The sequence below is a fragment of the Lissotriton vulgaris genome, chromosome 7, assembly GCF_964263255.1.
Source record: "Lissotriton vulgaris chromosome 7, aLisVul1.2, whole genome shotgun sequence".
Taxonomy (NCBI): Eukaryota; Metazoa; Chordata; class Amphibia; order Caudata; family Salamandridae; genus Lissotriton; species Lissotriton vulgaris.
The window spans coordinates 1,682,258,188-1,682,277,432 of NC_141695.1; the positions used below are offsets into that span (position 1 = coordinate 1,682,258,188).

At 45.5% G+C, this 19,245-nt stretch overlaps 1 protein-coding gene across 1 annotated transcript in view; it reads left to right on the plus strand.

Moving 5' to 3' along the window:
• TCEA2 (transcription elongation factor A2) overlaps positions 1-19,245 on the plus strand; it is a 367,215-nt gene that overhangs the window by 37,136 nt on the left and 310,834 nt on the right. The window contains exon 2 of the mRNA XM_086932791.1: positions 1,067-1,129. Within this exon, the coding sequence (XP_086788917.1) occupies positions 1,067-1,129 (63 nt within the window). The remainder of the gene's footprint in view (positions 1-1,066; positions 1,130-19,245) is intronic.

Sequence of the window (19,245 nt, forward strand, 5' to 3'; positions counted from 1 at the left end):
AAGCCACTTCCAAGCAATCCATTTCCCAATGGATAGTTTCCTGTATCCTATTGTGCTATCAAAGGGCTAACACATCTCTATCAGCCAAACTCAAAGCACACTCCAATAGAGGTAAAGCAGCTACTTCTGCTTTATTAAGGAATATCCGTATTCTAGATATTTGCAAAGCCGCCCCGTGGAGATCTATTAATATATTCACCAAGCACTATTGCCTTGACTCTGACGCTAGATCAAATGCAGAAGTAGGACAAGCTTCCTTCAGAAATGTTTTCGCTTAAACTGCTGTTGTGGATTCTCTTCCACTCAACCGCTCTTAGTAGGGGTAGACTTGCTACTCTATTCAGTGCTTATGGTTATAAATGGAAATCCCCTATGAGGGAAGGAATACTTTCTTACCTGTAACTCCAGTTCTCTTGTAGGCTTATTTCCATTGTAGTCATAAACAACCCCCCCTCCCCGGTGGAGTAGACAGAGGTAACCGTAGGATCTACACATCATCATGCATAGCCTTAAAAAAGAACTGAAGCAACTACCACCTGCTGAGCATGATCTCATACTGGTGGTCCCTTGGTTCTTAAAGGTACAGTCTTTATTTATAACCATGACTTATACGGCTAGACGACCTTTTTCCCCTTCTCTATCATAAAATGGGGTTTTGAGGGAGATTTACACTGTTTGCTCAGGCATCATAAAATAATACATATATGCTTCCTTCTGATCCTTTTTTGAGCTCATTATGAAGAAATGGGCCATTGTAGCCTATGTCTATAGGTTGCATTATCTGTTTTCTTTCTTAAGTGTCTCTGCAGACCTTCCTGAAGAAAGGCTTAAATCTACACTTGAGAAGATATGTATTGAAGAAGTGCTCCGGTGTCCCAGCATGTGGGCAGGACCCTTCAGTGCTTAGAACTATAATGGAAATTCCCCTACGAGAGAACTGGAGTTACAGGTAAGAAACTATTCCTTATTCACCCATTAGTGTTTTTCTGTAACCGCTCCGACCCCACACCTGAATCTCTCTTAAAATAGATGCATTTCGTTAACGTTCTGTTTTCTTTCTTTCCAGGATGATGCTCTGGATTTATTGAAAGAGCTGAAGAGCATGCCCATAACCCTAGAGCTGTTACAGGTCAGTCCCAGCACCTTTGATGTTTGGAATACTTTGATGCCCTCAGAATGTCCTAAAGTGCAAGTAATAACGTCTAGTAGGAGAGGAGCCTACTTTGAAGTGCTTAACGTTTACTGATGTTATGAATGGTTTAAATGTTCCTCTTCTGGGCCTTGCTTATGTCCCTGCTATGTATGTATTTTCTGAGATTCAAATATTTTGTTGGTTAAATATTGTTGTGTTCTAGTTATGGCGCCTCACTGTGCCGTGCAAACACATACAAATATGCACGCAAGTCTGTTTGTTTTGACTCAGCAAATCAGTTTTTTTGACCTCTATAGTGGCTGCAGGTTTGCAGGGTTATCGGGATAAGCACACAAACAGTTATAGGAAGGAAGCAGAAGTATTTATTTGTCCCACCAGCTTTTAAACCTAATGTACGTTTACCTTACATGTTTTCTTGGCAACAATTGCTGATATATTTTGTGCTCTGTTAAATGTATGTTTGATTGGTAATCTTGGATTGGAAATTGCTATAAAATGCAAATTTGAAAAGTGTATATAGCATAGGCTGCTAAGACCAGTGTAAAAGTTTGAATCAATCTGCATACCTTTTCGCAGTTATGAGAACACAAAATATCTCAGCAACAGTGCATTGTAGTGATATACAAATTTAATTCAGGAATCCCCGACCAATGTTGGGTGCTTACCTACACATCTATTTCTGAATAGAAGCTACACTGAAAACAAAAAAGGTGAGTAAAGTCTGTTAAAGAGTCCAGGAGCGTCCCCTATGCATTGTAATGTTTGGAGACTGCAGGCTTGCAGTCTAGTTGTTGCGCACGCAGCAGTGCGCTAGCGCGGACGTGATACGTCACGCCCGCGCGATCTATAAATAAAGGAGGCGTGGTCACAGGGTTAGTCCGGACCACGCGGAGAGCATCAAGTGTGTCCCGGGTCCCGTTATTGCGCGCAGCTGCGATGGCGCTGCGCAACTAGCAAAGAGGGCCCGACAATGGCGACGAGGGCTAGACGAGCCCATGAAGTGCCCTGGAGCACTATTTAACCTGCTCCGCTGCCGAACGCTCGGCGCTCCCGACCCTTGCGAGCCCCGCACGCCGCAACTCGGTAGGAGGCTGTCTGCCCCACGTGGAAGTGGCGGCGCGTGCCAGAAGGCATCGCAGGCGGACCCCGCGGCGGCGAGCTCATGGCTGGACAAAGACCCCACGGTGCCCAGACTCAGTGAACCAGTACTGGCGCAGTCCAACGCGTCTTGGGCCTACTCATTCCCAGCAACTCCATCGGAGCGTGAGGGTGCACTCCCCTGAGGCCAAGAACACAGGCCCCACAGACAGTGGCTGACCACAGCGTTCCCCCGACGACCCGTTTGGCAGCTCGGACAGGGAGGAGCACCAGGCCTGCATTGCCCACCCCTGCATGCCCACAACGTCGGGTGGCCAACTCTCTCCACCATGGCGACCATTCCGCCCATCGAACCATTCGTCGTCGACGGAGCTCCTGCGTCCCTAGCCCCAAGATGGAAGGACTGGACAGAGAGGTTGCAATTTTACTTTGAGGGAGCTGGTACGGCGAGAGAAAGGCGCAGGGCGCTTCTTCTACATCTTGGAGGGAAAGACATTCATCGAATCTATAAGACCCTGGTGGAAGCCACCCCTCATACCTATGTCACGCTTCTCAACGCGCTCAATGCACACTTTGAGCCAATGGCCAGTAAAGACTACGAGTGTTTCATTTTCAGGCAGGCGCGACAGGAAGCGGAAAAATCCCTCGACGCATTCCATGGTCGTCTGAAGGAACTGGCGAGCACATGCGGCTTCCGCGACGAGCAAGAAGAAATCCGCGGCCAGATCATTCAAGGCTGCTACTCCTCCAACCTGAGGGTGAAGATCCTCCAAGAGGATGGCAAACCATTAGCGGACATTTTAAAGCTAGGCCGTTCTAAAGGGCTATCCCAGGCGAGAGCGTCGCACATGGAAGCAGCGCTCCACAGACCGGTCAAGACGGAGCAAGTTAATGTGGCCGAGCAAATCAATATCGTGCGGCCAAAGCAACGCCCCTTCGGGAGAGGAAGACCACCAGAACGTCGAAAAGAATGCGGATACTGTGGGGGCGCGCCACACAGGGCACGAGACTGCCCAGCGCGCGGGAGAAAATGTGGGTCATGCGCGCGCATGAACCATTTCGCATCAGTGAGCAGATCCTCCAAGCAAAAGCCTGAAGCCGCCCATGCCGTAAGGGAGGACCCAGAGAGTGAAGACATGGACGACGACGCTAACAGCTATCCGGTCCACTATGTGTTTGCCATAGACCAGCCGCAAAGGAAGAAACGGCGGCTCCCGAAGTGCAGAATAATGATACAGCACCAAGAGGTGAGAGCAACGATCGACACAGGAGCCTCGATCGAACTCATGGCGGCAAACGTCTACAACCAGTTGCGAGAAAAACTGGCGCTGAAAGCAGCCAAGATCAGAGTCTTTGCCTATGGACAAAAGACACCAATACCGTTGATTGGGTGCTTCCAAACGGAGATACAGCACCAAGACAAGAAGACACCGTCAACCATCTACGTCACCAAAGAAGGCAGTGGGATGCTACTCAGCGGCCAAACAGCCGAAGAGCTCCACCTGATATCCTTCGCGATGGCGGTGTTGGAGGAAGAACTGGACACGATCCTCGAAGAATTTGAAGACACCTTCCAGGGTATTGGATGTCTCCGAGGAAAAGAAGTATCTCTACACATCGACCGGTCCATTCAGCCTGTAGCCCTCCGGCATCGACGAATAGCATTCCACCTAAGGAAAAAGGTGGAACAAGAACTGGAGACCCTCGAGAAACAAGGCATAATCGAGAAGGTCAGCGGGCCCACCCCATGGGTGTCGCCGATTGTGGTAGTGCGAAAACCCAAACAGCCAGGGCAGGTCCGCATCTGTGTCATCATGCGCCTGCCCAACGCAGCAGTGAAGAGGGAGCGACACTTAACACCCACAATAGACGATATCCTGGGAGAGCTAAATGGAGCGAAGTGGTTCTCCAAAATGGACCTAAGATCAGGGTATCATCAGCTACCCCTTCACCCGGACTCCCGATACATTACCACTTTCTCCACTCACGTAGGACTCTGGCGCTATAGACGACTCAATTTCGGAATATCAAGTGCCGCAGAAGTCTTCCAAAACACGATTCGGGAGGTCCTGAGCGGGCTCACAGGAGTCCTGAACGTCAGCGACGATCTGCTGATATACGTTAACACTGTGGAGGAACATCACCAGAGGCTCAGAAGCGTGTTGCAAAGGATTAAGGAGTCAGGCCTTACGCTGCATCGGGAAAAATGTCAATTCCTACAAAACAAAATCAGCTTCTTCGGATACACCTTCTCCGACAAGGGAGTAGCCCCTGACCCTGAAAAGGTGAGAGACCTGCAAGCAGCCCCAGCGCCGACCAACACATCGGAGGTTCGGAGCTTCCTCTGGATGGTGAATTTCTGCGGGCAGTTCATCCCAGACCTGTCCAATCTCACCAGACCACTACGGGAGCTCACCAAGTCCACCACACCCTGTCAGTGGGGAGAAGAGCAGGAGCTAGCATTTCAGAACACCAAGGCGGCTTTGTCAGCTAACACGACCCTATCCTACTTCGACCCTGCCAAAGCAACCAATATAGCTGTGGACGCCAGCCCGTAAGGATTAGGAGCGGTGCTAACACAGAGCCAAGGCGGTGATGACTGGGCACCCATCGCCTACGCAATCCGGTAGCTGACCGAAACTGAACAACGCTACTCTCAGATTGAGAGGGAGGCAATCGCATTCCACTGGGCCTGCAGGCACTTCCATGTATACGTCTATGGACATCCATTCACTGTCTCCACCGATCATAAGCCTCTACTTCCACTGTTCAGAGGATCAGTATCCAAACCTCCACCCAGAATCGAGAAGTGGATCCTCCAACTTCAAGAGTATGATTACAAGCTGGAATTCAAGCCCGGTGCAACTAACCCGGCTGACTACCTCTCCAGGCATCCCAGGGCGGCAACTAACCAGGAGAGAGAAGATGCCGAAGAGACAGAGGAATACGTGAGAATAATCCTAGAGCGATCACGACCGCTACCCATGGGCATCGACATGATCGTAGAGGCGACTCGCAGTGACGAGGTTCTCCAGCTAGTAGTAAACGCCCTGTGACAAAACGACTGGAAGACACTTCAAACGTCACTAAGCAAGAGGACACCCGAAGCGAAGCGTGCCCTGGAACCATCCTCAAGATAAAGGATGAACTGTCAGTGGACAGCCAAGGATGCCTCCTCAGAGGACCGCGAATCGTGATGCCAACAAGTCTGACCCAACAAGCAATTGAACTAGCTCACTGTGGCCACCAGGGAATGGTGAAGACAAAAAGAAGACTCAGGGCAAAGGTGTGGTTTCCGGAAATGGACACTAGAGTCGAGCAGATGGTCAAGGGATGCCGCTGGTGCCAAGCGGCAGGACCACCCGAATCACCACCCCCGGTAATCACCGAAGATAACCCGGAAAAACCCTGGGAACGAGTGAGTGCCGATTTTGGACACCTCCCGGATGGCCGCTACATGCTCGTTGTCATCGACGATCTTACCAAATATCCAGAAGTGGAAATAATAACATCACTGGCTGCCAAAGAAGTAATTGCGAAATTCGAAAAAATCATTGCCACCCACGGCATTTTCGAACAGGTTAAGACCGACAACAGACCGCCTTTCCAAGGTCAAGAGTTCGCCGACTATCTCCAGGAATGGGGAATCCAGCACCGGAAAGTGACCCCCAGATGGCCTCAAGCTAACGGAGAGGTAGAAAGGTTTATGCGGACCCTCAACAAGGTCATCCGGATCGCCCACGCTGAAGAAGCCCCGCTGGAGAAGGCTATATACACCTTCCTGAGGGAATACCGGCTCACGCCCAATCGCACGACCACAGCCGCCCCGGGGCCGTCGGCAATGGGTAGAATAGTCAGAGACACTATACCCCATCATCATACCTGGACCCCAACCGAAGCAAACTCCCGGCAAACCCTGCTCAACAGGAAGCGCTCCAATGACTACGCCAGCTTCAGACGCCGAGCCAAGGAATCGTCCATCTGGGAAAGAGATCAGGTCTATGTGAGAGACAGATACCCAGGGAGCAAGTTCAGGCTCCCGTTTGAACCTAGACCCTGGACAGTCACACGCCGGTCTGGTACGATGGTAACAGCCCAACGCGACGGAGAAACCGTCACACGCAATGTATCCTTTTTCAAGCGAGCCTCCGTCCCATCCGAGGATCAATCCAGTCAGGAACCGGACAGAGCGACGCCTAGCCAAACAGCATGCAACACCAGTTCCCCGGAGAGTGAGCACGGGAGCACCGCGGACTGATCGGCGGTGAGCTCACCGGCTTCTGAGAGGCCCAGTGCTGTTAGCCCCCACCCATCCGGGGATGGGCTATCGCCAACCCTAGCCCGACAGGACGTTCCACGGAGAGTTCTGTTTCGAGGAGAGGCCGCAGGCTATGGGCTGAGAAGAAACCCAGCCCCCTTTTCGCAGCTGGCGGACTTTGCTGTAGGCTGAGACTGAGACGCCTGATCACCAGACTGGTAACGGGCCTGCCGGCCATTTTTGGTTTTCTCCCTACCCAGATGAAGCATAGTAACTTTTGAAAGACTATCTGTTGTGGTTTTGTTTTAATAAAGGTTGAAAGGAGTGTAATGTTTGGAGACTGCAGGCTTGCAGTCTAGTTGTTGCGCACGCAGCCGTGCGCTAGCGCGGACGTGATACGTCACGCCCGCGCGATCTATAAATAAAGGAGGCGTGGTCATGGGGTTAGTCCGGACCACGCGAAGAGCATCAAGTGTGTCCCGAGTCCCGTTATTGCGCGCAGCTGCGATGGCGCTGCGCAACTAGCAAAGAGGGCCCGACATGTATGACCCGCTGTAAAGCAGTTAACTCACGGAGCCTGTTCTTTTATCAAACTCCTGCAAGTAGATCTCGGAGCAGATGTGAGATTTTACACCATCTGTTTTGGAAAAAAAAAACAATTGGCTGCAGAACTCTCACTCTTTCATTTTCACACGGTGTCTTTTACCTCATCTTTAAAAATGCCTACTCTATTCCAGCAATGGCACTCCTTTGGGAGGAAAAAGGTGGTCTCTGACCTCCATAAAGTCAGTGTGGTGTGTCTTCGAGTCTCACACTCAAGTCAAGGACTAGTTGCATCATTATTGAAGCTCCAGAGAAAGGCCCTCTTGCATGTTATTCAAGTGCCCAGTTCAGAAAAATTGAAGTTTTACTCAGCTGAAGAAATTAAATTAAACGTTTCCCCACATGGCAAACGCAATACTTCACTGTACGCCCTTTACAGCAGAGTCACAACAGAAAGAACACAACATAGCAACATTAATTAACATAGCTCTCCTCACACCCTCAAGGAAGAAGAGTACTCCCTTGTCCCTTCCTTACGACGAACCATTTTCCACCTGATACTAGTGGTCCCAACAAAAAGTAACTCCAGTGACGTTCTAGCACTCCCCCCTCTGTTTCCCACTCTGGTGGGGATTAAGGGTATCTTTGCACTTGGCAGAATGTACTTCAATTACAAGAGATAAATGGATATTACATATTGTAGCTCCTACGGGGAGACATTGTTTACTTTATATGCGTTACATCGCATGCCATTACAACACAGTTGTTACAACAACCGCATTGTTACACCGCATACTATTACATCACAAGTCATTACAACGACTTGCTGTAGGGGGCTGAAGGTGTTGGATTTACAATCCAACACCTTCCCTGCTGTTGCACAAACTGGAGTAGGAATAGTAAATTATACGATTCCTAAGTCCAGCGCGCCCCCTCTCAGCAAGTTGTAAGCAAGATGCAATTGTATGCGATGTAACAACACAGACGTTGTAACAACCGCATTGTAATGGCATGCGATGTAGCGCATGCGTTATAATGATATATATTCCTCCTGCAGTATTTTATACTTTTCAAGGCCATTCCATTTGGAGTCCTTCTAAAAACCAACATCAAAGCACCAGTTTTCCATCCTCAGGAAAGAAACATCAGTCCTATTTTAACAAGCATCTGCAGTGCAATAGGTCTCGCATTTACGCAGGTTTGAGCTATTGGCATTGTAAATGACAATGCCTTCTATTTATGTTTTGTTTTTTATAACTTAAATTAAAGGCATTGTCATTTACAATGCCTATAGCTTAAACTCTTGCAAATGCGAGACCTATTGCTTTCCAAATGCTTGAAGACATCACTGAGTTGCACCCTTCTGTCTCTCTTGGCCCCTGGAGAGCTCACCGTTTGCTATGAGTTAAATAAACAAGTCGGTGGTCACAACTGTGCACATAAGACCATCCTGCCCTCCTGCAGTAAGAGAAACTCATTAGAGAAAAAAGTGCTTACAGACTACAGAAGTCGTACCGTGTAACAAACGAAACAAAAGGGCCAATGCTCATGGGAGGTTACAAATGAAGGCAAGGCAGTACTAAGAAGGGACTAACAAGCCTAATAAATCAGAAGCCAGCATTTAGCATTTAAGAAGGACAATGACACAAGCCAATGACAAATATGGCAGAAAGTGGGCGGGGCTTCAAGTACATACTCCTAAACAGCATGGCTCGCAGCGCATGAGCTGCCCCGGCTCGGCCTAAAAAGGGGCAATTGAGCCAAGTCAGTTGGCTCAAAAAAGCCTAGGTATTTACTCCATGTCATTTTCTCGTCCAGAAAAATGATTGCAGACCAATATTAGAACTATGATTCACAAACCAATTCACCTAAAAGTTGAATGTTGGTTTTGCATCATGGCAATTCACATTTGCCGCCGCACATGGTAAATGTATGTATGTAATAGATCTGCAAAATGTGCACTTTTAACTCATAATAGCGAAACCCAGAGAGAATTCCTCGGATTCTAACCACCATCAATATACCGTCCTATCTTGTGGCCTCAAGTCTGGTCCTCTCACCTTCTCAAAATGAAAGGCATAGTACAAGTTCCCCTAAGAGAGAATTCATTTTCATCTATCCTTATTTGAAGGACATGGCTGCTGAAAGTTCATAGTGGGGGGAGTGAAGAAAGATTTTGTGACAACTATAAACCTGCTGAGAAGCCTGGGTCTTCAGATCAACAGTCCAAAATCAATTTCAACTCTGATGCAAAGACTATCTTCTTTGGAAACAACATCACGGTTGCACATGCCACAACTGCAACAATGCCTAGAGGACCAATTATATCAAATGAGGAACAATTGGGAAGACAATTTCACCTTAACTTCTTCTGCAAAACACTCTAGCAAGATGGTGCAAGAAGCCCAACTTGCTCAAGGGAGTTCCTTTGCAGAAAGAGCTACTGTCACAAGGCATAGTGAGGGATTCTTCCCTCAGATAAGAATATGGAGCTCAATTTCATTTGGTGGTACAAGGGCAGTGGACATAGAAAGAAGTCTCGTACCATATACAATCTCTTGACCTCACCATGGTTCATCCCTGAAAAGAGAGTAACAATTCAAATTCAAACATACAAATAATACATTATCTGAGCAGACAAGGAGGCAGTAGGTCAAGAACAGTTTCCATGGAAATGCAGACAATCTGTCACTGGGCGATAGTTGGTCTGAGCCCAACAGTGGTTTCCAAGGAGAATGAATCAACAAGAAGCCTTTCTCAGTCGATATTACGAAGCGCCTTAGAAATTTGTCCTAGACTGTCGAGTATTAAACAACACCTTTGAAGAGTGGAGAACACCTTGTTTAGACTATTTCAAGTCTGCACACCCAACCCAAAAATGATGAGAATTCGTGCCAGGGAACCAGATCTGGGGTCTCTAAGGAATGCCCTTTACCATTTGGTCAAGGTAATTTTTTTATACCTTTCCACCAGTCCATTGATTCCATCAATAATACTTAAACAGTGGCAATAGCCAACGAAAATTATATGAATAGCGCCGATTGGATGAGGCAATGGTGAAATCTGAACCTCCTTCAAATGTCCCTGGAACCACACAGGAGACTTCCATGCATGCCATATCTTCTGACCAGACTCCACTAGGAAACCCACCACTCGACTTTTAACATGCTTGGATTTGACTGCATGGCTCTTGAAGTCCGACAGTACGTCATCTAAATCTTCCACCAGCCTGTAAGGAGATATTGAAAGAGGTGAAATGTCCCCCACAAGAATAGGCTATTCCATGACATGAAAAAGATTCTGTATATGGTGTGCCAAGATAAAGGGCACAAGCCAATCACTTGTCAGAAGGATGTTATCTTGCCATATTTTTTTCATTTAACCCAAGCCAAACTCAGTTGCATCAATAAAAGTTCTTCAGGCCGCTATTACAGTCTACAGAAAATCTCGAAACCAACAATTATTTTTTAACGTACCAGTCATCAGAAATTTTTTGGAAGGAACCTCCATGGTAGTTGAACATTGTTCTGTCAAGGTAGATGGGCTGCACTTTCGAGTATATACACAAGGCTACATTGCAACATCTTTCCTAGAAGACTGCTTTTCTAGCTGCCATCACTTCAGCTAGGTGAGGGAGTAGTTTGCCTGCATTGTCTGCGGTAGGACCCTAAACTATTTCCTCTGTAATAGGGTGGTATTGAGGACTCATTCCTCCCAAAAGCCATTTCTGACTTCCATATTAATAAAAATATTACTTTGCATATTTTCTTTCCCAGTTCTTCCACCCTTGTTGAACGTGCGCTCCATCCACTAGATGTTCAAAGAATCCTTCGCTTCTATCTAGATAGAAATGAATATTTAAGAAGCAGCTCTTGACCGATTATGGTCAAATCAGACGGGGTCAAGCCACATCCAAGCAATGGATAGTATCATGTATCAAGTTATGGTAAGCAGCTGGCAAACAGAACTCTACCAGGGAAGACTAACAGTCTTTCTGCCAGAGAGAAAACTGCCACAACAGCTTAGATCTGCAATATACCAATTGCTGACACGTAAGGCAGCCACCTAGAAAACGGTCCATGCATTCACAAGATACTTTTGCTTGGACTCAGGCAATAAAGTATGGGCCAGAAAACCCCGCAAATGTCTTTTGCCAAACTATTCATTGTAGACTTAAGGCTATTTCATTTCGTTTTTCATCCTACTTCCCAACAGCCACCTTGTATAGGATTAGCTTGCTACTCTGTTCTAGAGTTTGACTATCAATGAAGATCTTACCATACAGAAGAAAAGACTACTTACTTTAGTCCTAGTTCTGCACTGTACAAATCTTCATTGAAATCATAAACAGCCCATCCGCCGCCTTAGCTGGGTAAGGTTGTGCATTGTAAAGCAAATATGAAATGAATTCCTTTATTGATGTTTCCTAAAAAAAAAAGAACTAGTTATGTGTGTTAACTACCAGTGTATCGTGGGTAGTGGAAGCTAACGGACTTTTAAAGAGGCAGGATGCTTTTTCTCACCTTTGAATGTAAGCCTTAGAAGGCTGCATTTTTCCTTCTACTTCATATAGTTTCCTCCTTGTACATTAGTAATTGCTACAATTCAGGCTTAAAACACTAAGATTCATTAAAGAACTATGGACTATTAGAGGGCGCTGCTCATCATGAAGACAGATGGACACTGACATCTTGTGTGACATTTCAATGGACTGTAAATTTATCAAAAGTGTTCAGGGGTCCACGCATACAGTAGGGAATAATCCTAGCGTGTCTAACTTTAGTGAAAATTCCTACAATGCAGAACTAGTACTACAAGTAAGTAGCCTATCTAGACCTCATTTGGGATATTTATTGTAGGTGCTTGCTTGACTTACTTACCTACTTAGTCACTTTACGGTAATCATTTGATACCAAGAATTCATGCACCTAACCCTGATCCTGATTAAGGGTAGGGATGCTTTTTATTTTTTTGGGCATGAAGAAACGCCATGGATCCCTCCTGGACCCCAATGCGTGAAACATGTCGTCCTACGTGCATTGATAGATTGCCATTCTTCATAATTACAAGCTAACAGTCTACAATAATTTGTTATCCACACCAAGGGGGGCCCTAATTAAAGTCGTGTCATGGTACCCCTTAGGTAGTTTTAATTCATCATTCCACTCACCCCACACATCCGCACTTATCATCGTGGCTATATTTAATAGATTCTCCCACAAAGAACACTCTCTCGGGCCCCTTGGGTATTGCAACGCTGACCCCATGAGGAGCTACTCTCGATGATAAAGCATGAAACCTTCACAGGTGTGTGAGGGCACTACTCTCTAATAAGGAAGATCCCCCTTGCTATTATCCATCCTGACGCAAACTTTCTTAGTATCAGTTACCAACCTAGTGTTTTCATTGTTCTAGAAACACCATAGAGCTCTTGAGGTATTTCAGCGCCAGCGTTCAATCCTAAGGTCCTCTTTGCATTGGCAAGGTTCATGAACCAGGTGTAAGAGGAAATGTACTTAGTTGTGTGCACTAGGGGGACATGGGCATAGTTTTGGAGCTTCATCAACAGAATTTATAAAAACAACGTACTGTATATGTACAATATTTTTCAAAGTGAAAATACAAACCAAGAAGAATTTTTTGGCAAAAATTTCAGGGATTGACCCAATGTCTTTGAGGATATTTTAGGCTGTTTTAAAAAAACGATGTACACGTAATTCACATCATTAAAGGATCAGTACCAGTCACAATTAAGTTTCAAGCAATGCCTTTCAGTGTCGAAGAAAGAGTTAAACAGGAATTACACAAATTACAGCAAGCAGGACTAATTGAAACTGTGGAATGTGCAGATTGGATGGCACTGGTAGTAGTGATGTGTCAGCCATCAGATGATTTATATCTGTGCCTAGATGTGAAAGATTTGAAAAATGTGTGCAGTTGTTGATAGAGTTCATACCCACAATCTCAGAAATGGTATCCTCATTAGCTGGTGCAAGTGTTTTAGCACTTTTGACCTTACATCAGCATATCACCTGGTTAAATTATATCAAAAAGTCTAAAAGTTTGATCAACGTTATTATGCCTTTTGGTACTTACCATTTTTGCAACAATGCCTTTTGGCTTTTTTTTGCTTCAGCGAGGTTCCTGTGCAAGATGTCTAGACTGTCTGGTGATATGGAGGGTGTTCATTTTATCAGGATGACATTTTGAAATGTGGGTATTCGATTGCTGAGCACAATAATCCAATAAGAAACGTGCTTGCAACTTTATAAGTAAATGGTTTGACTTGGAAAGGTAGAAGATGCTGCTTCAAGAAAACTGAAATTGAATATGTGGCGCATAAAATATTTCCTACTGTGGTAGCAATAAAGGAGTATCTGGTTAAAATCGTCGCCATTTTAGAATTCACAGCTTGCAAGGAAGAACTACCCGTGCTTTTAGGTATGGTTTAATTCTGTGCAAAGTTCATCATCTTTTTTCCTCAAAAAGTGAGACAAATATCGGAGTATATTAAAAAGGTGTGTTAAATATAAGTGGTTGTGTGTTTGAGGAGTTGATCCTGGCGGTGAATCGAAAATTAGAGCATATTCCTATTCTTCAGATTTTTTAACACAATCAGAAATGTTGTAATCACAGATGCAAGTGTAAAGACTTTAGGGCAGTTTTAGGCAGTTCAGGATTGTCACATTTGCATCCTGAGGCTTGGAGGGTGCTTAAAAAGAGATATTCTGTTATTGAGCATAAAGATCTAGCTGTGATGTGGGGCCTAAAAAAATACAAACATTTCTTGTGAGTTAATATAATTCGAATTTTGACTGATCATAGGCTGTTGATAGAGGTCTCTAAAATGTAGTGGCTTAACTCCATACCAGCTCGCATAACCAAGTAGATAGTTGCTTTGCAAGAGTCTTTTTTTCAAGTGGGTATATTCCTGGAGTCTGCAACAAAACTGCTGATTGCTTATCTCGATTAATAAGAGAGGAGGGACAAAATGCAGATAGTAGTGAGGAGCTTGAGGATGGAATAAGTGTGTGAACAGTAACTTGGTCTTCATTATAATTTGAAGAGTGGGAGCAGGAAACAAGGAAAAAATGAATATTCGAGGAAGTTAAAACCAAATATAGAAATGGGTGTGAACAAAAGAAGGTATGCAAACCTAAGTTATTGAGATTCTGGTTGATTAAAGAGGAATTAGATCCATTGGAGCGTATAGTGACTAGAGAAACTAGACTAGCACCTGCCACCTTAATCCTAAAGCACATTGTTAGAGTTAATGCTTGACGATCTCTTGGGAATTTGCAAGACTAAATCCACTCTTTGTTGTGACGTGGTGGCCCGAATTAGATTCCATGATGGAAAGAACCATAAGAAATTGTGTGGCATGTCACATGAGTGACAAGGTTAGGAAAGTGAGAACTCCTCCTATTACATGTGGAAAAATTCCCAAAGGCCCATGGGAATAATTGTCATTTGATATCATTGGACCGATCTGAGTGGTAGGAGGCCAATCTGCATTTTAGTCCTCAATGATATATTTTTACTTTGGCCAGAGGACAAATGTATACACAATGTAGACAGTCTTTAACAACGTTTTTATCTGAAGCTTTTCTTAGGGAAGGATTTCCTGTAGGTTTATTTATGGACTATGGCCCTCAGTAGGTGTTACATGAGATGGAGAATTTTTTATAGAGGAATTTTGCCTAAGAAAACTGTGCAATGCCACCCTGTAAGCAATGAACTAGTAGACAGGCTGAACAGAAACATTAAAGAAACAATTCAGATAGCAAAAGGTTTGGAAGTTCTTGGAAAGAAAGTGTTGTGAAGTGCCTAAAGAGGTGTAGAGTTCCTCCCATGTTACTGCTTGGAAATCCTTGTTTGAGTTACTGAGAGGTACAGTGCTCACCCTTTTGGCTGCAGCCTGGGTATTTGAGGGGGAAGAGAAATCTTGTCAAGATTCAGAGGTGGTGATGAAGTGTGAGACTGACAAGTTCTGTTGCTATTCCGCAATGCATGTGGGTTTTGTGCCTGCAATGAATAGAAATAGAATGGAGGATTGTTCCATGTTTTAAGCTCACATGAGAGGCATTAAACTGTTAAGGGTGCTGTCAAGACAGAGAATGAAAGTATTTGGAAATGAATACAGTACTCTTATTCAAGTGATTCATAAGACTTAGTTGAAAGAACACATTTTCTGTGTATTCATTTCAGTAATATTTTTAAGAACATGCTGTATTTATGTTCTCTCTCAAGAGATCTCCATTGCTCGTCATAAGCACTGAAAAGTCCTGCCCACTTTTGGGGATCCTGGGGCACTTTTCCATAGTATATCTTCTTACGTGTAGATGTTTGCCTTTCTTCATGAAGGCTTGTAGAAACAGTTATGAGAAGAACATTATGCAGACTATATGGAAGGCTACAACGGCCAAATTCTTCATATTGTACTTAAAAAAGGGTCAAGAAACCCATATACATGTATATCTAAAGCCAATACTTTGTAACAACAGCTTAAATCTCTTTCACAAACCCTTTTAGTAAAAGTAGAAAAATGAAGGATAGCAGGGCAGTGTAGCACTATGGGTTGTCATTATGTGAACCCAGCGACCACCAGTATCTCGTCATGCCCGGCAGGTGCTTCAGTTCTTTTTTCCAGCTCCTGGTGACAGGATCTTGGAGCACTGTGTTCTGCCTTTTTGGATTTTCCCTTAAAAAAATCACAGGTGGATATTTGTGACAACAACGTCCTTCAAAGGTTTTCAACTGTCCTTTGCATGTTCTGTCTTTTTCTGACAGGAATTTCTGGTATTTGGTCAAATAAAAAAACATCTTTTTTGACAAGTGTCCGTCCTCGGGAGAAAGAACGGCAAGTCAGACCCCCACAACATCTGCCTTCCTGAAAGTCACGTTCCTGACAAATGCCAGCACTGCAGGGAGTTTTCAAGGTGCCCCCTGAGGTAAAGTGAGAAGATTCGCCTCCATGGCACAGAAGAGCTGCTCAGCAGGAGGCGTAGTCTGAAGGTTGGACATCAGAGCGAGATGAAGGTCTGTCCTCTACCAAGGCTCTTCCATCTACCTCTGAGGACCCCAGGTATGGAAAGGTCCAAGAGAGGAGAACAGCCTAGATCGACGTTTAGAGGATCGTTGTTGAGACAAGGTACAGCACCAACTTGTACTACGTCAAGGGCTGGGTCGAAGAAGAGGCGAAGATCGACGTCGAGACAGAGTAGGTCAATGTTGAGGCAATACGCAGAGAAAGAAGGAGTTTGACGTTTAAAATCTAGGAGTGTGTTGACATCGAGGCAGAGAGAAAAGTTGATGGCATGGAGTGTATTGCCGTTAAGACTTAGGAGAAGGTCGATGTCTAGAACATCAAGACGTTCGGAAAGATGGAAACGGAGACTGTTTTTTCTGACTCTGGATACTCTAGAGTATTCTCTCCTTCTCCACTAGCATTGCCAGACTCTCCTACTCCTGTACCACCATCTTCTCTGTCACCACCACCACTTCCGTCACTTCCACCACCTCCTACCCCTGCACCTCGTCCACCGTCACCAGTTCCTCCTCTTCCACCTGTGGAGGCCCATCTTCCGAGCCCTAGAGTTTCTTCACACAGATCTCGTTCGAGAACTTGAGATCAATTGCACCATTTCAGACATTGCCACAGATACCGGGGCTCTTTGTCTCGTCCATCCTCAAGATGCTCTTGCCATCATCATGCATCTAGATCTTGATCAAGATCATGCACAAGGTCTAGACACCATTCCTAATATTCCTCCTCCACTTCCAGCCCAGGAAGACATTTTACCATACTGTCAGACTCTCTACCCCCACGGGTTTCTCCATAGGATGATGATACTACTTTCCAGGAGGTCCTGGTGAGAGGGGCTGCGAAGCTGAATATCCTGATGCCCTTTCCAACTCCTTCCACATCGGTTATGTTTGAGATGCTTCACCACCTGTCAGCTTCAAGACCTCTCCTTCCTTTGGTCCCGGGTCTGTAGTAGCCAGCGATGGAAATATTTCTGACTCCAGCTTCAGCTAAGTCTGCACCATCGAGGCTACAGAAATAATACAGACATCCAAAGCAGGATCCACTTTTTCTGCACTCTTACCCGCCTCTAGACTCTGTGGTCATCTTAGCGGATAAAAAATCATCATGCTACGAATTCTTCTTCCACTGTACCACCTGCCAAGGAAAGCAAGAAGCTGGACTCAGTGGGCCGCATGCTATGCAGTACTGCTGGGACCACTATGAAGACGGCCAGTGCATCTGCTCTTCTGGGAAAGTACGATAGGGTCTTAATTGACTCCTTACAGACAAAAAAGGGAGGACTTCCTGGAGGTTGTCAATGAGGGGGATTATGGTCTCTAACTAAATCATCAGTGCAGCTGCTGATTCCTCCTTGCTATTGGCAAACGAGTACTGTCACTCTAAGTTCGGAAGTCAACATCCTTCTGCGGAATCATACAGTGGAGTAAGTTCCTCCCAAACAACGAGTAACTGGCACCTATTCACTATACTGTCTGGTAAAGAGAAACTGCCCCAGATACGAGTTCAGACCCATTCTTGATTTGAAGCCAGCCAACAAGTGAATTAGACTAGAAAAGATTAGAATACTGGCACTGCATCAGATCTATTCCCAGTTACACCAGGGAGATTGGCTCTACTTGATAGACCTCCAAGATGTGTACTTTAACATCCCAATAGCTAAGAAGCATCGCAAATTCTTGAGGTTCATCATGGGTCAAGATACTTATCATTACAAAGTGCCTCAAGTCAACCCCCAGAACTTTCTCAAAGTGCACAGCAGGAGTAGCTCACCTCAGGAAACATTGAGTCTTCGTCTACCTGTACCTAGACGATTGGCTCATCAAGGCTTCAACACTTCAGGCAGCCCGTCTGCATTATCAGTGGACAAGGGTTGTCCTTCAAAGATTAGGGCTACATATACATCACAGCAAGTCAATGTCTACTCCTGTTCAGACACAACATTATTTGGGGGCCTCCATCGACACCAGTCATGAAAGAGTGTGTCCTTCGGAGAAGACTTTTCAATCCGTATGAAGTGTCACTCTCTCATGAAAGCCTCTCGGGCCACGGTGAGGACAGTGTCTACTCTCCTTGGCTCGATGGCTTCATTTATCTTCCTTATACCGAGTGTCTGTCTCAACATGCGTCCTCTTCAGAAATGTCTCTAGGATCAGTGGGACCAACTCACGGGCAATTGGAAGGACAGGATCACACTCTTTTCCATGCAACACAGTCTCTGAAATGTTGGTGCTCTCCGAAGAATTTGCTTCAAGGGGTGCCATTTCATCAGAATGTCCTTTCCAGACCATAGTAATTGATGCATCGTTACTAGGGTGAGGAGCACGCATGGATCATCTCTAAATCCAAGGAACATGGTCTCTGAGAGAGATGACCTTTGAGATCATTCTCCCCGAGCTCCTCACAGTTTACTTGGCGCTGAAAGCTTTTCACCTGTCATTCAAATTCCTATGCCTGCTTGTTCAGATGGACAACACAACAACCATGTACTACCTCAACAAGCAGGGGGATGAGATCCAGATCTTTATCCCACATTGCCCAGACAATTTGGATGTGGCTAATAGCCAGAGACCGACAGATCACAACAACTCATCTCCCAGATGTGCAAAATGTTCAAGCAGACTCCCTAAGCAGAGTCCTGCAAGAAAACCACGATGGGCCCTTAACGACGATGCCCAGGCGTCGCCTCGAGGTTCTACCAACCATGGACACTGGGGAATGCCCTATAAATCGACTGGTCCTGCAAATTTCTCCACGCCTTTCGTCTGATCCCGTCGATATCATCAAATTGTCCTTCTCGAGAGTCAGAATTATCTTGATTGCTCTGGAGTGGCCAGGCAATGGTGGTTCGCTGGCCTTCTTCACCGGTCAGATCGTCCACATCTCAAGCTGATGTGCACACCAGAACTTCTAAGAAAATGGTTCACCCCAACCTCTCCTTCTTAAATTTGGCATCATGGCTCTTGACCTAGTTCAATATGGGCACTTGAACCTTCCGCAAGACTCCATGAACATTCTCAAGGAGGCTAAACGATCATATATTCGTTCAGCCTATTACTTCAAATGGTAGAGATTTCGCATTTGGTGTTCCAATAAGAACATGCACCCAACAACCTGCCAAGAGGTGTCATTCTTCCATACCTATTC